General features: G+C 38.2%; 1 protein-coding gene across 3 annotated transcripts in view; it reads left to right on the top strand.

The window, feature by feature from the left end:
• CACNA1C (calcium voltage-gated channel subunit alpha1 C) overlaps positions 1 to 21,194 on the top strand; it is a 493,339-nt gene that overhangs the window by 320,451 nt on the left and 151,694 nt on the right. For all 3 annotated transcript variants that reach the window (XM_085324022.1, XM_085324021.1, XM_085324020.1), the window contains exon 7: positions 1,800 to 1,996. In XM_085324022.1, the coding sequence (XP_085180148.1) occupies positions 1,800 to 1,996 (197 nt within the window). The remainder of the gene's footprint in view (positions 1 to 1,799; positions 1,997 to 21,194) is intronic.

The raw sequence follows: 21,194 nt of genomic DNA, 5'->3' as shown, positions 1-21,194 counted from the left end.
CAACAGCAGATGCAGGAAATACCCTTCTCAAACCAGACAAAGATAAATGAAAGCTACCTGGGGCTAGATTTTATAAAAGTGACCCACACAGCAAGTTCATAGGTGCCTTCAGACAAAGTGCATAAGTGAAAAGGAAAGATGATAATAAACACAAGAGTTTCTGAGGAAGGTTTTCGCTTATAGTGGAGCATTTGTTCTAGCTGTAGAAATGAGTGGCCTGTGCTCCGTACTGTGTATGTGTTTGGGGTTTCAGAGGCGTGGTAGTTAACTCTCTCCCGTCCCTTGAATGTGAATCAGTTTTGATGTAGAGAGACTGCCTCTGATAGTAAGAGTTTAGCTTTCTGTTCTTAGGCACTTCAATTGCTGGTCTGTCAAGGCTACAAGCCAAACTGCCAACTTTTGCTGAACATAGTTTTAGACTTTTTGTGGTCCTTTAGCACTAGAAGCCAAGCTGAGTTTTTAACGAATCTCCCAGAGGCTCAAGTAACCCTAAAGTAGTAATGGTTTTACCACTAGCAGACTGAGCTGGAAATGAACTGGCATCATGGAAATGAGCAACCCTAAGATTTTATTATTAGTCCAGTTCCCAAATACATCCAAATACATACCCTGTATGAGGGTAAAGGATCATCTAATTGAGGGCCAGTACCCTTTGTTGCCTTCTTAATCACAGGCTATGACTGTGGTTAGAAGCGCAGCTAATTAGAAAGTGAGAGTATGTTCATGGGAAGAATTACACCAAATCTATCAGGAAAGAACTTTCAAATTAGTCTGTTTTTGCTCACCTATCTAACCATCTGCTCTTTATCATTTGATTTGAGCCCCTGTGTGCTTGTGGGTGCCAATGACCCAGTTCTGCTCATAATCAAGAAAACATCATTCAGGAGGAAGTTGTTTCAGAAGTTCTTTATTTTTTGCTATTCTAATGTTGGCAAATTTCATCTTCTGGAAATGGTGCTAGAACCATAATGACTTGTCAGTTCTTTTTACGTCTTCAAAGTATATATATCACAATTATTACACTATTACTACACATTACAGCATCTAATTCTAGTATTGCTCTTTCTTGCATGCCTTGGTATAAATATGATCAGAATACCTGCATCTGTTATAAATGTATCACTAGGTTCATATTAAAAAAGTTCCCATTGTGGGATGTTTTGTGCTTATAAAAATGCTTTATGTAGCATTTTTCACATACCAAAGCATTTAGGCAGGCTTGCTGTATGGGTTCCCAGATCTTTGGAAACACCTATATGGAGTAAAGGATGGATAATCAAGCATTAAAGTCTTACAGAGCTTCTGAGTGCCACATGGCTACTGGTAATATACCACACAGCTTCTAACCTCCAAAAGAGCAGAGTTCCAGAGGCTCTAACAGCAGTACCTTCAATGATGCTGTTACCTTCTGTGATTAACACAGTCAACCAGGTGACTGCAGTATGAAAATACTCGTTATAAATGTGCAGACTAAGGAAACATGATAAACTTGACATAGTGTTCCCTCTAACGTTGGAGGGCAGTTTTCTTCCTATTAGAAGCGTATACATTAAAAATTGTACATTTCTGTTTTGATTGTAAAGTTTGGCAGCTTGGCCATTTTTTACAAAAAGAAATTGCAGCTAACCAAACATCCCTCTGCCAATTAAAATCAATAGTTTCTTGGGTGTATTCAGAAAAATCCATCAAATTCACTGCAGTATGCATTTTCCAAAACCAAATATTCTTTACTTGTTCATTTGTATGTCAAATGGCAGTTAAATCTCTTCATCTCCTTTTTCCCCCGCCTCTCATTTTAGATACACCTGCAGAAGATGATCCCTCTCCTTGTGCTCCCCAGTCTGCACATGGACGGCAGTGTCAGAATGGCACAGAGTGCAAAGCAGGCTGGGAGGGACCTAAGCATGGCATTACGAACTTTGACAATTTTGCTTTTGCCATGCTGACAGTGTTTCAGTGCATCACCATGGAGGGCTGGACAGATGTATTGTACTGGGTACGTATCCGAAAATGATAAGTTGAAATGCCTGCCTGTGTGCTCCAGCAAAGTTGAGACTTTGATGCTTTAGTTCGATCTTTGTTTTTCCATGGTCATTCTATATGTTCAAGGCATGGTTGCTAGCATGAGGCTTTAATTACCTCAGTATTGGTGAGTTATATGAGAGATTTTATCTGGCATAGTTAAATCAAATGTAAATGTTGACTTACTATCAATATTAAAATATTGAAGGATTGCACATGTCTTATTGGTTTGAAGATTTGCAGTGTACCTTTGTTGACCAGAATGTCATGTAAAGACCCTCTTTGAAGTGGTTAACTATCTCATACATCTCTAGATTACTAATGTAAAAGTATTTTTAAAACAGATAATTGGGTGCTCTATCGGTGGCATTAAGGTTGCAAAGGCATAACACTGATCTACTCATAGGTTTTAAAAAGGGCCTCACACACCCTCTACCTGTGGCATGAAGGTTTCAAAGGTACTACACTGATCTATGCATGGGTTTTAAGAAGGGCCTCACACACACTTCTYCATGCCAGCACTATTTCTCATTCTGAATTACTCTAATACTAATTCTTGCCCCCATCCTAACTCTCATACTGATTTAGGTCATGGTTTATATGATTAGTCCAAATATGACCTTATCTTTACTGTAAATGCATAATTTTAAATGAACTCATCTTTTACCCTAATTCTGGAAGTTTCAGTGGCTTTAGTTTCAATAATATAATTCTTACTGTGCTGGGAGATTCAGTGGCAATACAATTACATTATAGGAGTTAAAATCAGATGAGTCTTAAACTGTAAATCAGACAAAACATTTTCTGGATTTAGCTGTTGCCATCAACTTCTGCAACACTATATTGAAGTCCAGGAATTTAATCAAAACAGCTCTGCCCTATCTATACAGGGCTAACCTGGACTATGACTAAATTTGAAGATTAGCATGTTATGACACCTAGTTTTCCAAGATGATAGGAATTCCAATGTAAATTGTGCTACAATGCATGATGGAATTTAACTCAAGATGGCCTAAAGCACACAAAAGGATAGTCTGGACTGAAGCAGGCTTGCTCTGTTGATCAGCATCAGCTTCTCTTTTAAACACAAGCCTGAAGCTGCATTCTGCCMACCAGTGAGTCAGAGTGTACAAGATTTTCCTTTGAAGATTTAGCTTATCTGCAATAGATACTGTGTGTGGAACAGCTAACAGTAGTCTTTTTATCCTCTTACATTTAGATTAAAACTGTAATTCTAGCTTTCTTCTAGCACCTGAGATAAAGGGCAGAAATCATAACAGAAGGAGAATCTGAGTCTCAGAACACTAAAGTTGACTTTACTTGAAATGAGGGTGTAAATTAATAAAATAATGAAGAATAGCAGAAGCTAAGTTGAAAAAGGAACTGGACAAAACTGCTTAACTGTTCAACTGCGGTTATATATAATATAACTTTTTATCATATTTATCTCATATTCCTCCACTCTCTTAGTGCCATCTCTCTGTGTGATAGAGAGGACTTATGAGTAGTTTAGGGCAAATAGAGAGAGAATAAATGATATGAGGAGTAAACATGAAGACAACTGTTGCACTGTATACCATTTTTTCACTTAAAACCTTATCTGCAAGTTCTCAGAATTTTCTCCAAAGGCACTTCTTACGAAAGACACAGTGAATCCTCACACTTTTGAGTTCATGCATCACTTGCATGAGTGGATGTGAATTGTTCAGAACTCAACTATCAGTTGCCTAATAACAGAAGCCAAAAGGCATATATTCACTGCTAAATGATTTTCTACTATGACTGCTGCAGATGGTTTCGTTTATTTGTGGCATCCCTACAGCAACCTGAATTTTAGCAGTTGGCTTTTGTTTGGTACTCAGACAGCTTTTTCACTAATTTCCTGAGCTGATTTTTTTTTTCTCAGTGAACTGAGACCTGAAATTAGTACAGATTGATGGTCATTATTTTCAGGGACATTTTAGTTTTATGGCTTTACTAAAAGGCTTGCTTCTTGAAACAAAAGTAATATTTGTTATCGTCAGTTCCCAGTTATTCCTAGATGAAACTATAAAAGCTAGAGTTAGCAGTGCAGATACAGTTTCAGTAATGGATGAGGCAGAAACTTAGTTTATAAAGAAAAAATGTACCATCTATGTTTAAAGACTATGAAATACAAAGCTTGACTCATATGGTAAATATCTGATGTGCAGAACACCTGATGTGACAGACACACAGGATTAAGCTATTCTAAACAGTCCTAAGAGTGCAATTGTCTCCATGGGACTTTTTGCCTCTTCATGTTGTAGTGGCAATGTGGCTAGAAGTCGGCACTGATCAATGTTTGCCATACAGTAGATATTTGAGATGCTGTGGGTATCTCCTTCTGCAAAGAAGTCTGTGGTACTCTTTGGGCAACTGTTGACTGGACAGTTACTGCAGTACACACGTATGATGAGAAGCATTATGTCTATAATACTGATTTGTAGAAACAATCTCTAAACACTCATACTGCAATTTCATCCATAGATAAAAATTCAAACTGTATCTGTTGTGGTTTATACAGTAATTTTTGTAGTCCACACAAAGGGCATTCTAGATTAAAGTGGCCAGATCCAATAGGAAGAGTATTTCTAAACAGTAAAGAATTGATAAAGATGCAACATTCTAACCTGAGAATGAAAGAAGAATTTAGTAGTTTGAGTAGGGTATAAGCAGATTTCTAAACATGTGTGAGCCACTGTTTCTTTAGTGAAGCCTGAGTCATATATGACTCTGTCTGTTCCCTGGCATTTACCTTTTTCAGCCAAAGAAGAGAGTACAGGTAGTAGACAACTCATTACAAGTTGTAGCTCCACAAGAGAGCAGAGAGATAGAAAGCTAGTCTCTTCTCAAATAGGTAGCTCTTTAAAAGATATCCTGCATTAACAGTGAAGACATACATTTACTAATAGAGCAAATTTTAATTCGTATCTTCGCAGTTAAATTAGAAATTCAGACTTATAGATCCCCTCTCTCTCTAATTTTATCCTCAGCTTGAGAATTGGTTTTCCATTTTAATCTGAAAGGGAAATACTGATTAAAGAAAGGTATAAGGAAGAGTTGTCTGCAAATCAGTCAGTTTTGTGGCTGAAAATTTTAGGTCATGATTTTCCAAAATAATTGCCTACACTTAATGATGTAAACTAGTGGGTTAATTATTAAAAGTTCTGAGCATTCAAAGTTTCAAGCAAGTTCTTGTCTCATCTGAAAATCAGAGTAGATACCAAGGATTGAATCTGATACTGCTGAGGTCAATGGCAAAATGCCTGCTATTCTCAAAATGTCAGGATCTCACTTTCTATGTTGTAAAATATTACTGATACTGTCTAGATGTACCGCATGCAGTCATGTGCACCACACAAGGACTTAAAAATGCTTATTCAGAGCCTTAGTGTTTGTTGTGATAACATTCAAAGGACTACCTGTGGATATAAGGAGCTTTCTTTGCTCTCTCCTTAAATCTGAAAATAAGAACCTGACCTAAACCTTAGCAGAAAAACAGATAAGGCTCTGGGCTGAATTACTCGGCTTGAAATATTTAGCCAGTGGAACAATTCCCTGGGTTTGAACTCTTTTATAAATGCTTTTCAATTAGGCCTTCCTATTTCCTGAAAAATAGCTTCTGAGAGGTACCTAGATCTCTGAGTTTCTCTCAGTGGGAATGGAGGGAACTTAACAGATTTCAGTATGATGCCCTAAAAAATAAACCAGTATTTTCATAAAACCTAAGTATATCTTTTGCCACACTTTGCAAGGTTGAACCTGGATGTTCGTAAGTTAGAAAGCTATATGGCCTTCCACAAGGTCCTAATCCTGGACTCCTAATCCACTTAGATAGCTTTTCAGATTTTACCTTCAGGTTCCTGCTTCCTACTTCATGCTTTCCATCATACCACCTTCAGCTTTTCACCTCTTAAATGAAGTTTGTTTCCTCTATCATGGAGTGTTATTTCCCAGCCTGTGATCCACATGATCACAAAAAGATAACCAGGGACAGGAAAGCAAAAAATTTTTGTTCTCTAGAAGGACTTGATGTTGAGAAGATCAGTAAACTTCCCAGGTCTTCCCTCACTCAACAGAGAAGATTTGTGAATAGATTCACTTCTTTTGAAACATGAAAGAATTATGCTGGGAAAAAGAGTTTGACACCACTACAGTGGCAAGTAAGACTTGAAATGAGCCAAATTTCTTATGTAAAGTAACTATGTTGGACAGGATGAAAATCAGTGGAGAACAACCTTGTTGACTCTTTGCTGAAGGACTGATCTTTGCTGAAGGGAGCATTAAGTGTCTATAGGAGCACATCTCCTAAACTGCCTCAGTCTTAAAAAGTTTACTTTATCCTCCTAAACTGTCAGGTGGCTTTATCTCAAATGCAGGCAGATCATAGGATCATTGGAGTTGACTGGCACCTCAACTGATCATAATATTTCCTGTGCATTGTAGCAAGATAGAGCTTATTATTCTCCAGCCTCTTAATGCATGAGGGACTAGCATTAGCAGATTCCTTCCTGCAGACACCTGGGCAGATTTCTGAAGACCCCGCAGTCTTGGGAACTTTCAGCAGCAGATGCAGACAAATGTTATAAACTGAATCATTTTGCATTTTGTAATTGATCTCTATTGCAGTCCATAATTTCTTATTGTCTTTTTGACTAATGAGGAAGATTAATCCCTGTGCCGTTTGTAACATCCTGTTTAAGTATTTGTAGGCATTTAGTGTCTCCCTTTAATCTTTTTCTAATCTGAGCAGATCCATTTCTTTTAACCTTCCCTAATGGGGCTTCTTTTTAATTATTTTTAATCAGTTTGTTGTTGTCCTTTAGGGGAAGTTCCACTTCTGAGTTAAATACAATTTGTACAGTGCCTTGTCTTTAGAACGGACTTTCATCTTCATGTGAATTCTGCTCTCTGCAGCTGAAGCCCTGTAACACTGCATACAAAACTGCCCACAGAAGCCTCTCTTCTAAGGGCCCAATTTCTCCACCCTCCTATATAAATATAAATAAATGCAAACAAAGCAGAGTACAAGGGCAAACTGCAATCAAATGTTGTTGCATTGGAGTATTTATACTGCTGAGTAACAGAGAACCTGGCCCTGGGATACTCTGCTTACAATTAGGCCATTGCAGCTTGAATTATAGGGTTAGGTAATTCTACTTGATCTACTTGATGATTATTAATAATGAACAGCCTTAAGCCTGCCATAGTTATAGTAGTATTAGCTTTGTCCTATGTCATTTGGACAATGCTTCAGCATACTTGGTTGAGTCTCTCAAAATAACATGGTAATGCAGTGCTTCTAGGGACAGCTTACCTCAAGGCTCTGACTGTAAATTAAGGAGTTTGTTATTATTACTGATGGACTAAAGCCAGCTCTGGATCAGATCCAGGGCATGGACTTGTCTCTGGAAGAGATGCCTGACCTGGCACACAAAAGGTTAACTCCCTCAAATTTAACTAAACGATCCTTGGTAGCTTTGCCCAGTCTCTAGGAGAGAAAACATTTTAGTAATATAAGACAGTGCCCTAGAGCCACAACCAAGACAATGTAATGAGGTTGAAACAGTGAAACCATTCAGAAGCAGCACATCCTCAAAGACAGCATACAAGATGCAGTGGGTTAGACAGGCTGACCTGAAAGATTTCTTCCAATCTCTGAGTCTGCAAAATCGTACTTCCAAGATTCACAAACTAAACTTGAAACTGGAGCTCACAGTCGGCCTTACAATTCCCAATGTGAAATCAAATTGAAGAACAAATAGGAAAACAGATATAATTTACTTTGCTAACAGCCTTGACATATCTTGTGAGCTTTTCTCATCCCTCCACAGCCTATAGCAGCCAATGAGGAAGATGTTGTGAGGAATACAATGATATTGCCACAAAGTAGAAGACATTAAACACAGAGCTGCAACCCCCAATTTCGCCTGCTGTGTTTTTCTTCCTAACCTGTTATTCTTGCAGCACTTGGGCTTGAATTAGTAAGGCTTTCCACACAAGAGAATTATCTGATTCTAAGAATGTATCTGTCTATATGTTTTCATGGTGTTTATTTCTTCCCAACCCCCCTCCTCTCAAAAAAATGCTGAGCTTTTATTGTTGTGGGCCAGAGGTTTTTTAATCATCTTTTTGGCAGAGTTTGGCATGGATGTGAAAAAATAACAAAGAATAAGCACGCAAGTATGAGCAGACTATGTCTGTGATTGCAGACGGTGTATCATCTCCATCTGCTGTAACAGTGGTGGGTAAGGGGAGAGGGCCCACAGTTCAGAGAACTGAAGTGCTGCAGCATTATTGTGTTGGAAATGCAGTGGCCATACTTAATTTGCATAAATGCTGACTTGAATCTTATATTTTTTCCATGAACCGCACATGAAATTGTTGCAGTTGCCTCTACTGCTGCCTTAAAAACGAGCAACAAGCAATGACTTGCTGTTTGCCAGCTGCCACAAAAAAACTGCCGCTGAACATTTGTGGCTTTTAATGCAAAATGGGCACATACTGTGTGACATAAAGGCTTCATGAGCCCTTCAGGCCTCAACTTTGGGCCTCTCAGCCTTCCTCCTCTATATGAAAAGAAGCTCTCCATTTAAAATGAGCTCCTTCATGAGATGTTTATGGGGTGGTGTTAGTGGAGACCCTCTGCCCAGTGCTCCTGCGTGGGAAGGACCTCTTTAATAGCCCTGTCTTTCTGTTACCCTTTCGCTGTTCTCTTTTCTTTTGTTCTTCCTTAGGCTCTTTCCTAATTGCTACTGTCTAATCACCACAGAGACCTTTCTTGTCTTTAATCTTTTATCCCAGAGCTATAAAATTAAGAGCTGCACTACTGGGACACTTTCAAGTGACTTAGGATTTGAGTGTCTATTTTTGGGTTCATTTCTTTGGCCCTACTACTTTGGTCATATTTTTGAATGATCACTGGTGATCATTGCCTTCTGAAACAATCATGTTAAGAATTTTTAAGTTTGGATCCAGATACAGTATTCAGATACACAAATAGTGGACTTTGGCTCATGATCTAGTCCCTGAGAAAGAAAAAGATTTAGAAATACATACAAAGTCAGAACAGAAGTGGTAGCTCTAGAACCAACTATTTGTAAGCCTCATATTTGAATTTAATTTTGTTTCAACATCACATTTTCAAGACACAAGACCATACAGCTCATTCTTTATCAGTTTTACTGTGAATTGTAAATGTTCCCTGTCTGCACAGAGAATTGGTCCACTGAGATTGGCTTCTGCATTTCTTCATCAGTTTCAGTGGGATTTCCATCTGAGCAGGACTTGCAGGTCCTCTCATGACTGGTCATACCTTTGTAAGCTTATAGTTTAGCTGCTCCTATGTTCTTCTCTAGAAATGTCTTCTTCTCTCTTAGGCTTCTCACTCCAGTTCTCTGAATTGCATGCAAATCAGAGACCTAAAAATGACTGTGGGCACATTTTCCTAAAGATACCAAGTAACCAGAACTAGCAAATCAAGGATTCAGGACTCAGTCAGAGGAATAGTTGACACAGAACATCCACACTGTGGATGTTTAAAGCATATTTACAAGAATTCAGTTCTGGATATGATGCTGATGTTGTGTGCTTACTATTGCTGATAACTCATGAAAAAAGAAGGGTCAGCTTTGTATGCTGTTGCACTACATTCAGGCATTTTGACAGTAGTTTTTTCAGTGAACCACTTGTCTTTGTACAGTATCTGTGAGTGTAGTGTGCCTATCACATGAAGGTATATCATCTGTGCTATGAGGTCTAAATACGATGCAATTTATTGGTGAGTTTTGGGTGTGATTTCATAGCTGAAAGCTAGATTCATCATCTAAAATGTAGAATAGATTTCTAGGAATATCATAGATTGGGGAACTGTCTACAAAGGAAAATGGGATATACAGATCAAGGGTAAAATAAAAGAGTTGACAGTCATGCCTCTACTTAAGAAAGAAGGTAATGATTATCTACAGCTTACAGTACTGAATTTCATTCTCTTTATTTTTAAAGATTTAATTGACTATGTAAATCAATGGACAGCAAGTACTTGTGTATCCTTTGCATGCAGCAATCAGTGCTGTTCTGATGTATTCATGGTAGAATTTGCTATCGGTCTGCACTGAGAAAAGTAGAGGCAGTTATAAAGCAGCAATACAGTAAAACAGGCAGAAAATCCTTTCTAGATAGTCAGCCATGCAAACATAAACGTGAAATAAACAGAGACAGGAAGGGAAAGCCCAGAATTCTAAGATGAGATGAAATCTTTACATTTGGAAATCCACCGTCTTAGGGGATATTTTCATGCTTGAAATCAGTGCTTTATTCTTTTGAGGTGAATTTCCAAAGCTTTTAAAAGATAAAAAGATTTTTAAATAGCGAAGCAGCAATAAAAGATGGAAGTGCTGTAGTAGCTATAACGAAAGAACTATCAGCCCTGTAGCTGAATAGCCTTTGGGCTTTTGAATGACTTTTTCAAAGATCAACCTTTCTTTTTAAAGAGGAAAGAAATAGAGAGAAAGAGAGTTATGTTGGAACAAGGCAACTCACATTAAGCTCTGTGACTTTTGCCTCTGGAGGCCTGAATTCAAATCCTGATTAAGTCACACAAGTCAAAGTAATTTTTGGAGGTCACTATAGGGCATTTCTGAAACTTGTAAAATCACCCCAACAAGCTAACTCCCTTGCTTACTTGGCTGCATGAGAGAATGGAGAGTATTAATGGGTGCTGTTATCCATATAGGGACCTGGCTGTGCAGACTGTTCAAGAGAATGAATCTCCTCTAAGTAGATATACTGTGCAGCAACCAAAAAGAGTAGTGCAGTAATAAGGCAAAGACAATGTAACTACTGATACTAGCTTTTGAGAAGGGAAGAAGTAGGAAAAATGGTCTGTCAGGCAACTGTATCAACAAGCAGAATGACCAAGGGCAGAGGCTTGGCATGCTACACTCCAGGCCATATGTTCATAGAAAGTCCTGGAGACCTTCTGCTCAGTCTCAGCCTTACATCTTTTACACCCAGGAGTTTTCCCTGGGTCAGTGTGCTACCTTTTCTCCTCCAGCTAGTCTGTATATCGTAGTCAGCCCCAGTGCAGCAATAGGGTGACCAAAGACACCATTAAAAAAAATCTTTTAAGGGAATAGTTTAGGGGGAATTATATGTATTGTCAATGTGCAATGGTTCCAGAACTCTCTAGAATATGAGTCACTTGGCAATAAATGAATATCAAGATTTCACTTGTGTTAAACAAGCAAAAAAAGAGAAAAGTTAAATCCAAAATGCATCCATGCAAATATATGGCTGACATATTCTTACATCAAGAGATTTTTTGCATTTGTAAATTGGAAGTTTGCATAGGTGTTTTTGAAAGTTGAGTACCAAAGAATTAGTTTTAAGTTGCTATCACTGCTAGAACATACTATAGCTTATATTTTTTGCATTGTGGAGTACTGTAAATTAAGCAGAAATGTTTCAGGGGCAGATGGAACCTATGACTATGGAACCTAAGGAACGTATGAGTAGGGGAGCTGATGTCCCCTTCCGTCCTGCTGGGACACTGGTTCTCTGGTGAGGATGGAGCATATGCTATGAATCCTAGACATGGCAGTGACAGAGATGCTAGGCTGTACTGTGTCTTGTGGCTTTTGGCTGCCTCATCCACAAGGCACTGGTTCCACAGGACTACAACAGTTTTGAGTCGAAAGAGGAAAATACTCTGAAATCAGAAGGTGTTTTCATTCAACCTCCTCATTTGTTCCAGAAGCACTGCAATCAGCTCATAGTTTGACTCATTTTAAATATGTTTCGTTCATCTCTCTCATTCACAGAACCACTGTTGCCCTAAAGGATCTGAGAGTGTTCTGTAGACTGAAGGATGTTTTGATCTTTCACTGATGTAGGTTCAGTTCATTACCTTCAATAAGGTTAGTCTAGAATTAACACTCAGGCAAAGATGATTTTGTTATGCAAGGCAGGAACCCAGAATTGCAGAGGCCTCAATTTTCCATGCTGTGCTATAGGTTTAATGGGGAATAATTCATCCAGTAGAAACTTAAGGGTGAGAACTGAAATGAACTATCAAGGACACTAAGGCTGACAGCCCAAACTATTGTAAAAAAGTCCTTCTCAGGTTTACATTTCTGAAACYGAATTAATTCTGGCCTATTTTGTTTCTGCCATCTCAGGGCATCTGAACTAACAGAACAGTGACCACACTTGACTTACTTCTAAATATTGCTCCTTGGTAAACTGAATTGAAATACATCTAGAAATATTTTTTTTTCTCCTTTACCCATTAAACCTGCAGAAAGAAGGTGAGCTAGTGAAGTTGGAGCCCAGAAATTAGCTGCCTTTGATGTAAGGAATTCTAGCTATRTAACTAATATTTTTGGTGGGAGTTCAGAATCTCTGTATTGCCAAACATCCTGCAGAGGTATACAGACCCCTCTGGTTTTCACAGAAGAAAGTTAATACAAAAGTCCCACAGAAAAGTCCAGAGAGTACAGGTGGAAGAAGAGGAAGATATAAATGGTTCCTTCCTGAATATTTTTTTTCTGTCCTTTAATATAGTTGATTAGGATTTCCCAGTGGTACTTTTCACTCACAAAAGTGAATATGCTGAGGTTATGTCAGCAAAACATACTTTTCAGATGGCTGATTTGCCATTGAAATCCATATCCTTTTGGAGCTTTACTGGTGCTAATAACTTTGTGAAAACAAAACCCATTAACACTGCCATGTTTTCTTAGTCAACAGAGAGCCTAACTTTTTATTCCTCTATTTTAAAAAGAAAAAAGTAGTAAGTCAGCTGCTGGTAGCCTTTGCCATCAATGGAAGTTGTATAACAAGCTTGGATGATGTCCATTTAAAATCACAAGTTTAATTAAGACAAGGAGTAAACACACCCAAGTCAGTATTCCCTCTCTCTCTCTCCTACAAGCATAAACTAAGAAGCCTTAAAAATACAGAATCAGTGAGCATATTCAATGTAAATAGATTTCAGGGGGAAAACAGTCCAAGTCAGTTATTGTGTGCCACAGACACTTTGACCTGCTGGTATTTGAATGCAAATTTTAATTCTTTTCCTGATCTCAGATCTAAGATCCTAAAATGACATGCACAAAGACCTTGAAATTCAGTTAGTAGTTCAGTCTTTTAAAGAAAATCTGACTGAATAAAAAATGTGCACCCAAACAAAAACTAGATGAAATGTGAATATAAAAACTGACCAAAAATGAAATAACATTGTGAGCTTACAATATCAGTAATTTGGGGCTGGATGGCTGAAAATTGGTGTTTTTAATGTGTCTTAAATGTCATGAGGCTTTACCCAGCTGAGAAAATGAACATACTCTTGAGAAGGTACGGCCAATATTTAATGATTCATGAAAATACAACTTGGTGCTATTGTAAAAAAATAGGCTTGGCAAATTCTACTGGTAGCAATTTACTTCCTGCATAGTATATGTAACAAAAACAAATACAGTTTGTTTCATGTTTTTTATGTGTTCTTCATCAGAGGGAGTTTATACAACAGCAAATGTCATTCTACTGTGATTATGTAATTTCAGAGAAGTTCAAACATGTTTTACATGTTCTCAGTTTATCTGCAGTCAAGCAGCTGACACTGCTTGTATGTCTCCAGTCTAGCCTTGTACTTGCACAGGTTGCAGCAGCCTGTTAGGGCCTTTCTGCAAGACTTCTGCCTTTACATGGTCTCTCTGAGAAGTGGGAGCCTGTCAAAGTATACTTTTTGCAGGAGTGTATGCTCTTTTGACTCTGAGATTGAGCCCATCAGGTTCAGTGCTTTCACTTCTCCATAGTGATGTGTGGGACGCTTGGTCAGCTCTGAACAGCGACTTCACCCTTCTGTGAAGGAAATCAGGCAGCCTAGCAGTGAATTACACCTAGACCAAAAGGATTTTAAAATAAAACAGGAATTATGGTTCACCTGGATCAGAGCAGGCAGCAAGCATTGGGTAAGGACACCTTGAGCAGATTCAGCGTAGTCTTTGTTAGCAGGGATTAAGAAGCAGTCTCGGCAGGCTGCATCTTCTCAGATCTGTCTGCCCCCTTCCCCTTCTTTTTTCTGAACTTACCGTCCCTTGCTGCAGTTTCTTTGGCTCTTTCCCAAGGGTTCTCTATTGCAAATTAATCTCTTCCCTTGAGTTTTTGTTGTCCTCATCAAGGCAGTCCTTTCACAGCCAAAATCTCCCATAGCCTGCTGTAGGGAGTTCTGTGCAAATTGCCAGTATTTCCGGGTCAGGATGGAATTTTAATTTGCTCTTTTCATCACTACACAACACACAGAACAATTGGGAAATCGAGGTACACACAAGAATCTTGGAATGCTACCTGTTGTTCTTGCTACTGTCCACATATGGTGGCTCTTGCCTACGTTATTTCCTTTGATCCTACCATATATCAGAATAACCTGGCTGAAGCATTCCCTGTCCTGGTTCCTGATCCTTGTGCACTTATCTGCATCCAACTCTGTCTTGTCTTTGTGTTGAAGACACTAGAAAAGTGAGTCCAGCTTCTTTTAATTTGTATAATTTTTATAATTTTTATAATTTTTATAATTTTTATTTATTTTTATTTGTATATTTTGCTTATTATAGGATTTGGGTTTTTTATTTCTCCACTCCCCTTCTGTACCCTTTTGCTGTGAGTCAGCTCTGAGACCATTGATTCCTGATTCTTATCACCTGTCTTACAGATTCAGGAAGGCTAAAAGAGTATTTCAGGTTGACAAGAAGAATGATAATTCTTCTCATGATGCACTAGAATGTCTAGACTGAAATGCTCAAAGCTTTTTGTTATGAACCAGATGATTTTGTCATCTCTTAGTCACTATGTACACAAAACTTCTCATTTTATACTCCTCTTCTTCACAGCACATTTCAGAAAATGAGCTCCTTATCATATATTTTTCCCAGTCCTGCACCCCACCCCATTCAAGCAAAGTGCTTAAGCGTGTAAGTTCATTTCTACTGGTAACAATATTACTGACCATTGACTTCAATGCAATTACTCAAATAAGTTATGCACATACATGAATATTGGATTAAAAACCAACCGAGCAAGGACAGCTGATTAGATTTTAAATATTGAGGGATTTGAAAGGTAGACTCTTCATCTCTAGGACAAAGATGCAGTAAGTCTAAATCCAGCATTAGGGGCATATGATGGGAAATAGCAAATACGATCCTTTCTTGCTTCCTGTATGAACAGTAAAGTCAGATGGATGTATGCTGTTTAAAGACTTACTTGAGATGTTTTTGGAGACCAGCCATAGAATTCTGAAGCAAAAATGTGCATTTTTCATGTCTTTATAGACATGATATGCAGCAGCCTCATGCTATTTAGGCTCCAAACACACCTGCAGATTCAGGATCTGTGGGATTTCAGTGCTAAAGAAGCAATCCCCTGCTTTGTCTCACAGAATAAAATTCTTCAGATCCTAACATATACAGAAATTCAATTTTAGTACTGTGTCCCTTTTTACTCCCTCATAAAACTCTTCCTGGGGCTTCTTTTAGGATTTATAGTTTTGCAAAAAAGCWAGAAATTGTGAACAATACTGAGCAATTTCTTTGTAAAAATTTCTGTGTAAAAAAGAAATTGCTCTATGATTCTATGATTCTATGAAAAAGCATTATTAAGAGTAGTGTGGTTTCCAATATATTTATTGCAAGTTTTGTATGAAAAAAAGAATATAACATAAGCAGTACTGTTAGAGGTCAGAGAAAATTAGTGTGCAGACTTTGTCACCAGAGCTAAATAGCAATGACAACTTTTTGCAAATTCAGGATGACAATTTTTTGCAAATTCAGGGGCTGATTTATTTATATCACAGTCTGTATAGTCACAGTTCAATTAACTAAGAGCTGTAAAAAAGCATGACCACTACAGAGCCTTAGACTTCTAAGGACAAAAAAACTTGTTGATAGAAAGGAAAGAGTCAAGCCTTCATGTCATGAGTCCTCTGTCTGTTCTGACTGCTGGCGAGAGCTTTTAAGGCAAAGATTGCAAGTGTTTCAGAACCAAGGTGTTCCTAAACCAGAATCAGCTGTAGAATTGAGAGATTAGCCAGAAGAGAGTAATCTATTGAACAAATTATTTTTTGTATGCAGAGCAACCTCAAAAACACTCCATCACCAATTACAGTTCTTAGTTGAATATTCTTAGGAACTGCCAACTTTATCCCTATTTACATTTAGGATGAGTATTTTGTTCTTCAGCTATTTCTGCTGATCTACTACATCTAGCATAAATAAAGGTAGCAAAATTAATCTCTGGGTTTATTTTGTTTCTTCACTTTATAGATTTATCCAGCTACTTCCTGGCAAATTCATTCTGCCTTATTTGCTTCTTATGGGTTGCATCAGTTTTATGAGACCATTTTATTTCCTTGACAGGATGAGTGCAACACATTTAGGCAGGCAGTTGGACTGAGAGCTCAACAACAAAGCAAAGTTTTGAATCATGAAGCATTATTACAATATAATGGAAGCAGAAGAGATAACAGAAGAGCAGAAATAGTTGAAAATCTTAAACCTGTTCCTCTCTGGGGCACATAGCCCTTGCCTAATAGAATCATAGAATCACAGAATCAGTAAGGCTGGAAGGGACCTCTGGAGATCATCTAGTCCAACCYCCCTGCTCAGCAGGGTCACCTAGAGCATGTTAGACAGGGTTGCGTCCARGCGGGCCTTGAAGATCTCCAGAGAAGGAGACTCCAATAYGTAGGTTTTATTATCTGTAGTGTAGATTATTTTTCTTGAATATGGCCAGCATAGTTTAGGTGTAGCAGTGAAAGGTGAAGTGCCAACCTCTGTTGTTTACTCTGATCCTTTTTGTGCCTGAGTTCTGATAAAAATGTTTTAGGAAAAACTCCTCCACTCCCCCTGTCCCCCACCAGTGCAAAACAATGCCTTATCCTCTACAAAAGACAGTTTCTAGTGCTGCTCGAGCCRTTTAAAGTAAGTGCTCATGAGAATGTGTTTGAATAAAATGCATTCACCCAAATATTCATTGTAAGAGGAGGCGTGGAAAAGGAAAATTCTTTATTTTAACCCAAACTTCTTTGTTATTGATAAATGATAAATATTTAAGTCTAATGTTATTTTTTTCATAAGTCTTTCTCCGTCCCCTGAGCCATGCTTATCAGTATGATGCACTTTGATCTAAACTGACCAAATCACTTACAAATCCTTGAAGTGCTTCAGTACTTTTAATGAAAAAGATGATTTTCAAAATGAAAGCTTCGAGCAGGAAGCTGTGTTCAGGGAGAGTTAAGTGTTTTGTGTGCCTCCTCTTCCTTCTCCTCTCTCTCTATCCATGTATTCTCCAGTTTTATTTCCCTATATGACTATAAGCAAGATTCAGTTTCACCTAGAGATCTTGTTATTGGCATTTACCATTGGATTTGCCTAGGTCACTTCTTGAGGTGGTGAATTCCACAGATTGGTTGTAGGCTGCGTAAAATAGCATTTCTACACACAAATTTCAAATTTACTGCCCTTTAATTTTATTGAGTAGTCTGTGCTTCTTGATTAATGTTATTCTGTGAAAGGTTATATGCTTCATTATGGAGTACTTGAAGCACTTGATTTGTGTTTAAAAAAGTCTATCATAACATTCTTTAGTCATTAAAAATCAATTAGCAATTTATTCAAGAAATAGAAAGCCAGCCCTGGTGTCCTAGCTAACTTGCTTTCCGTTAACCTGCAGTCCTCCAGTATTTCACACTGAGCAAGACAAACTACTTTTTTTCTTTCCTTCAACTGTACTTAGCGTGAGCGGCTTGCTGCTTTCTAGTGGTAACTGTCCTTCTGTAATGGATGAAACTTTTCTTGTAGCTTGAGTTTGTCAATTGTTTTTGAAAGATATTTGGCACAACGTGTAAGGATGAGGGTGTGTGAATTGTGAAGTCAGGAGAGTATAGTGAGTTGCATCAATCCTCCCCATTAACTGAAAGATAGATCTCTACTATGTGCCTGGTGTTGATGAACTATTATGTTAATAGATAACATACATCTAACATTATCTTTGAACTATGGTGCTGGTGTAATGAATGAGATGTTTGCAAAATGTGCCAGACTAACACCCCTGAAAAAGAAAAAAATCACTGAACAGATAAAGTAGAGTAACAGCTGTGTCTCATGTGCCCCCACTCATGTCTCTTCACCTACTTCTGCAAAATCACAAGGCACAAGTGTCTTAGCTCCCTCTTTTTACTCCTTGGCACTACTGAAACTGTAGGTTATAACTGTGATTAGCAGACTAAAGAATTAAAAATGCGGATGTCACTGCTGGGAGATAGTCTGTATCATCGAGATAAAAGCCTTCAGGTGAAGGTTGAAATGCTATAGTCATGATAGCAATTGAGAACAATGCTTGGTAAAAGGAAGAGTTCTTCCATAGTACACAACATCCAGCAGACCTTCTCAGATATGCTGGAATACTTTCTTTTCATCTTGATGCTGAGTGGGTTCTACAGTTCCCAGGAAGCAAAATTATCAGTGTAAAGTATCAGAATTCAATTCCCATGTGTAATTCTGTAATTCTGTGTGTAATTATATTTGTACAATAATGATGTTTACTTGGCCGAGAGAGGAAAGACTAACTCCAACTTTTTAATAACAAGAGATATGTGTTGTAGCCAATGCAATGGGATACTTGAGTTTTCCCAGAAAGATATTTTTTGTAAAAGAACACCAACATAGAATCTATTGCCATGTGGCAGTTAAGAGCTTTGACAAAATAATAACTTGTGCATATCCATCCCATTATGTCTCTCAGTACCTTACTACTGTTCATTATGTAGGAGAGTATTAGTGCTTCTTACAAGTGTTTATTGACAGGACCCAAGGCAAAAGGATGACACAGATCTAGAAAAGCTTAAAGAGAATGCCAGATGTGTTTCTTTAATCACAGTGTTTCCAAGCATAACTACTAGAGCTCTGATTATGTAGTCCAGTTTGAAAGTTACCAAATCTCTTTAGTTCTAATTGAGCACCTTGTTTAGAAAACAGAAGACAGCCTTTCCTGCCAGAAAATGCAGATCTCCATCCTCTTATCCAAGGACTAACTAGAGAGTAGCTTGACTCTTTAATACTGAGAACTGGCACATAGTGTGATGGTGGACCCCACTGTTGCCACAAAACTGACAATTAGCTGAAACAAAATTGATGTTAGAGGAATGCTATAGTTGCTCTTCAAAGAAAATGACCCTCCTGTTCCTTTCACTGCAAGTGATTGGAAAACCCTCAGCATGACCTAGCATTTGCACAGTGCAGGAACTTGGTTCTAGTCCCAGTCCCATCAACCCGAGTCCAGTGCAAGGTTAGAGCATTACTGAATGAAAGACTTAACTGGATTTTGCAGACACCTTTTGATCACTAAGGAGTGTTTTAAGCGGATTTCTTCCCTAAGAGGTACAATAGCTCTGACTCCTCAGCCTCATTCAATTCCAGTAATCCTGAGGCTGGTCTGAGGTCTCTCAGAGATCATCTCTAAGTGATGATAGATATATCAATATTCAGAAACGTACGAAACTTCTGATCACTGAGAGTAGGGAGATGTTAGTGTGGAGATGTGAGCTGTAAAAGGTCAAGCAGCTTGAGTTAGAGAACATAAACGACCATTTGTAGATTCCCACCAATGCTGTGCTTATAGCTGACCTAGTAATTGTCTCATAACATACTTTAACTGACACCAGGTTGCAGYCACCTTGCCTACTCTAGTGGGAGTACTCTCGCTCATACCTACAATGTTTAATAATCTTTGGAACTGCAAATTTAGAAGATCCACCTTTCCTGATGAGCTTCCTATGGTTAATAATAAACACACAGGGAGAAATAAGGGGAGAAAAAGTGCACTCTGCAACCAGATGGATGAGCTCTGTGTCAGGAGTTGTACTGTCTGTACTAGAGAGGTAATTTGTAACAGAACCCTTTTCTTGGTAAATACTTGGTAAATTTCACAGTAAACACTACAAAAAATATTCTGTCAATGTCATTTTCTGCACTCAGTGGTGTGTAGATGGTAAATCTCATTCTGATCCTGTTGTGATGCTGTGAGCTTCTCCACTTCAATATCATAATTAGGAAAATTCAACTGTACCACCTAAATTATGTTTACATAACTTAAAAGGTAGAAGTTTGTAGTAGAAGCCTCCAGCTGCAGTCAGCAAGATATGTGTATGCATACACATGTGATGAATAGCTACATATTTGAAGAATGCTGATAAATTTCCAGGAAGGAAATTGAATCAGAGATGCAAGGTTTCTGTTGATAGCAGTATGGAAACATTGTTCAGTTGGGCACAGTCTATTATGGACTTACAAGATGCTTTCATTTTAGAGGAAGCATTTCCAGATATTTGGTAGGACACAATCTTAGCCAAGAACTTAGTGTTTCTTAAATGTTAATACTTTGCTGTTACTGTTCAGAATAAGTGTATTTTCTTTTTTCCCTCCACCTTCTGCCAAGCAGCCTAGGTATCTGTCTTGTGTCTCTCCTGGAGACATCTTTCAAGCAAATAGTAAGCTAACAGAGTACTGTCTCTTTATCAAAGGGAGTATTCTACATATTTAACCAATTACTTAATAGTATATCAACATGTAACATACCTACCTATCACCTGTGGCTCAGTCTCACAAAGTATGGAATACTGTCACCTCCTTCTAAAGAAAATGAGATGTGAGAGCACCCAACATACAGAGAAGTTCTGTGTGATGGGTTCCAGGAAGAGAGATGCTAAATAATGAGCTTTCTGCAAAATATTGATGGTTTCTCTACTCTTGAGAAGCTTGTATTGTTCCAATCTCTCAGCTTCTCTGTTACTTATATGATAGGGCAGTGAAGGGGAGAAGCACCAGTGCTCTGCTTTGTTAGGAGGCAGGTCTRTTTTTTAGGATAATTTGCACTGATGGAAGTTGACCCAGTCTTTATGCAATTTACAGGCACTGGGAATAGCTGGAGTACACTATACTCTGTTATATACCTTACCTGGCCAGAGCAGAAGTTTCTTGCTATTCTACCGTGAGGTTTCTTCATGGTAGAATAGTATGAAGGGTCAAGCATCTGAATTATGTACCAGAAACTCTGGCATAGCGTACAAAGATTCACTTGCACAGCCCTGAGAAGCT

The sequence above is a fragment of the Rhea americana genome, unplaced genomic scaffold (assembly GCF_003343005.1).
Source record: "Rhea americana isolate MKP2758 unplaced genomic scaffold, rheAme1 scaffold_9, whole genome shotgun sequence".
In the NCBI taxonomy this organism is placed as follows: Eukaryota; Metazoa; Chordata; class Aves; order Rheiformes; family Rheidae; genus Rhea; species Rhea americana.
Note: the sequence above shows the minus strand (reverse complement) of the source record. Positions and strands in the feature narration are given on the sequence as shown.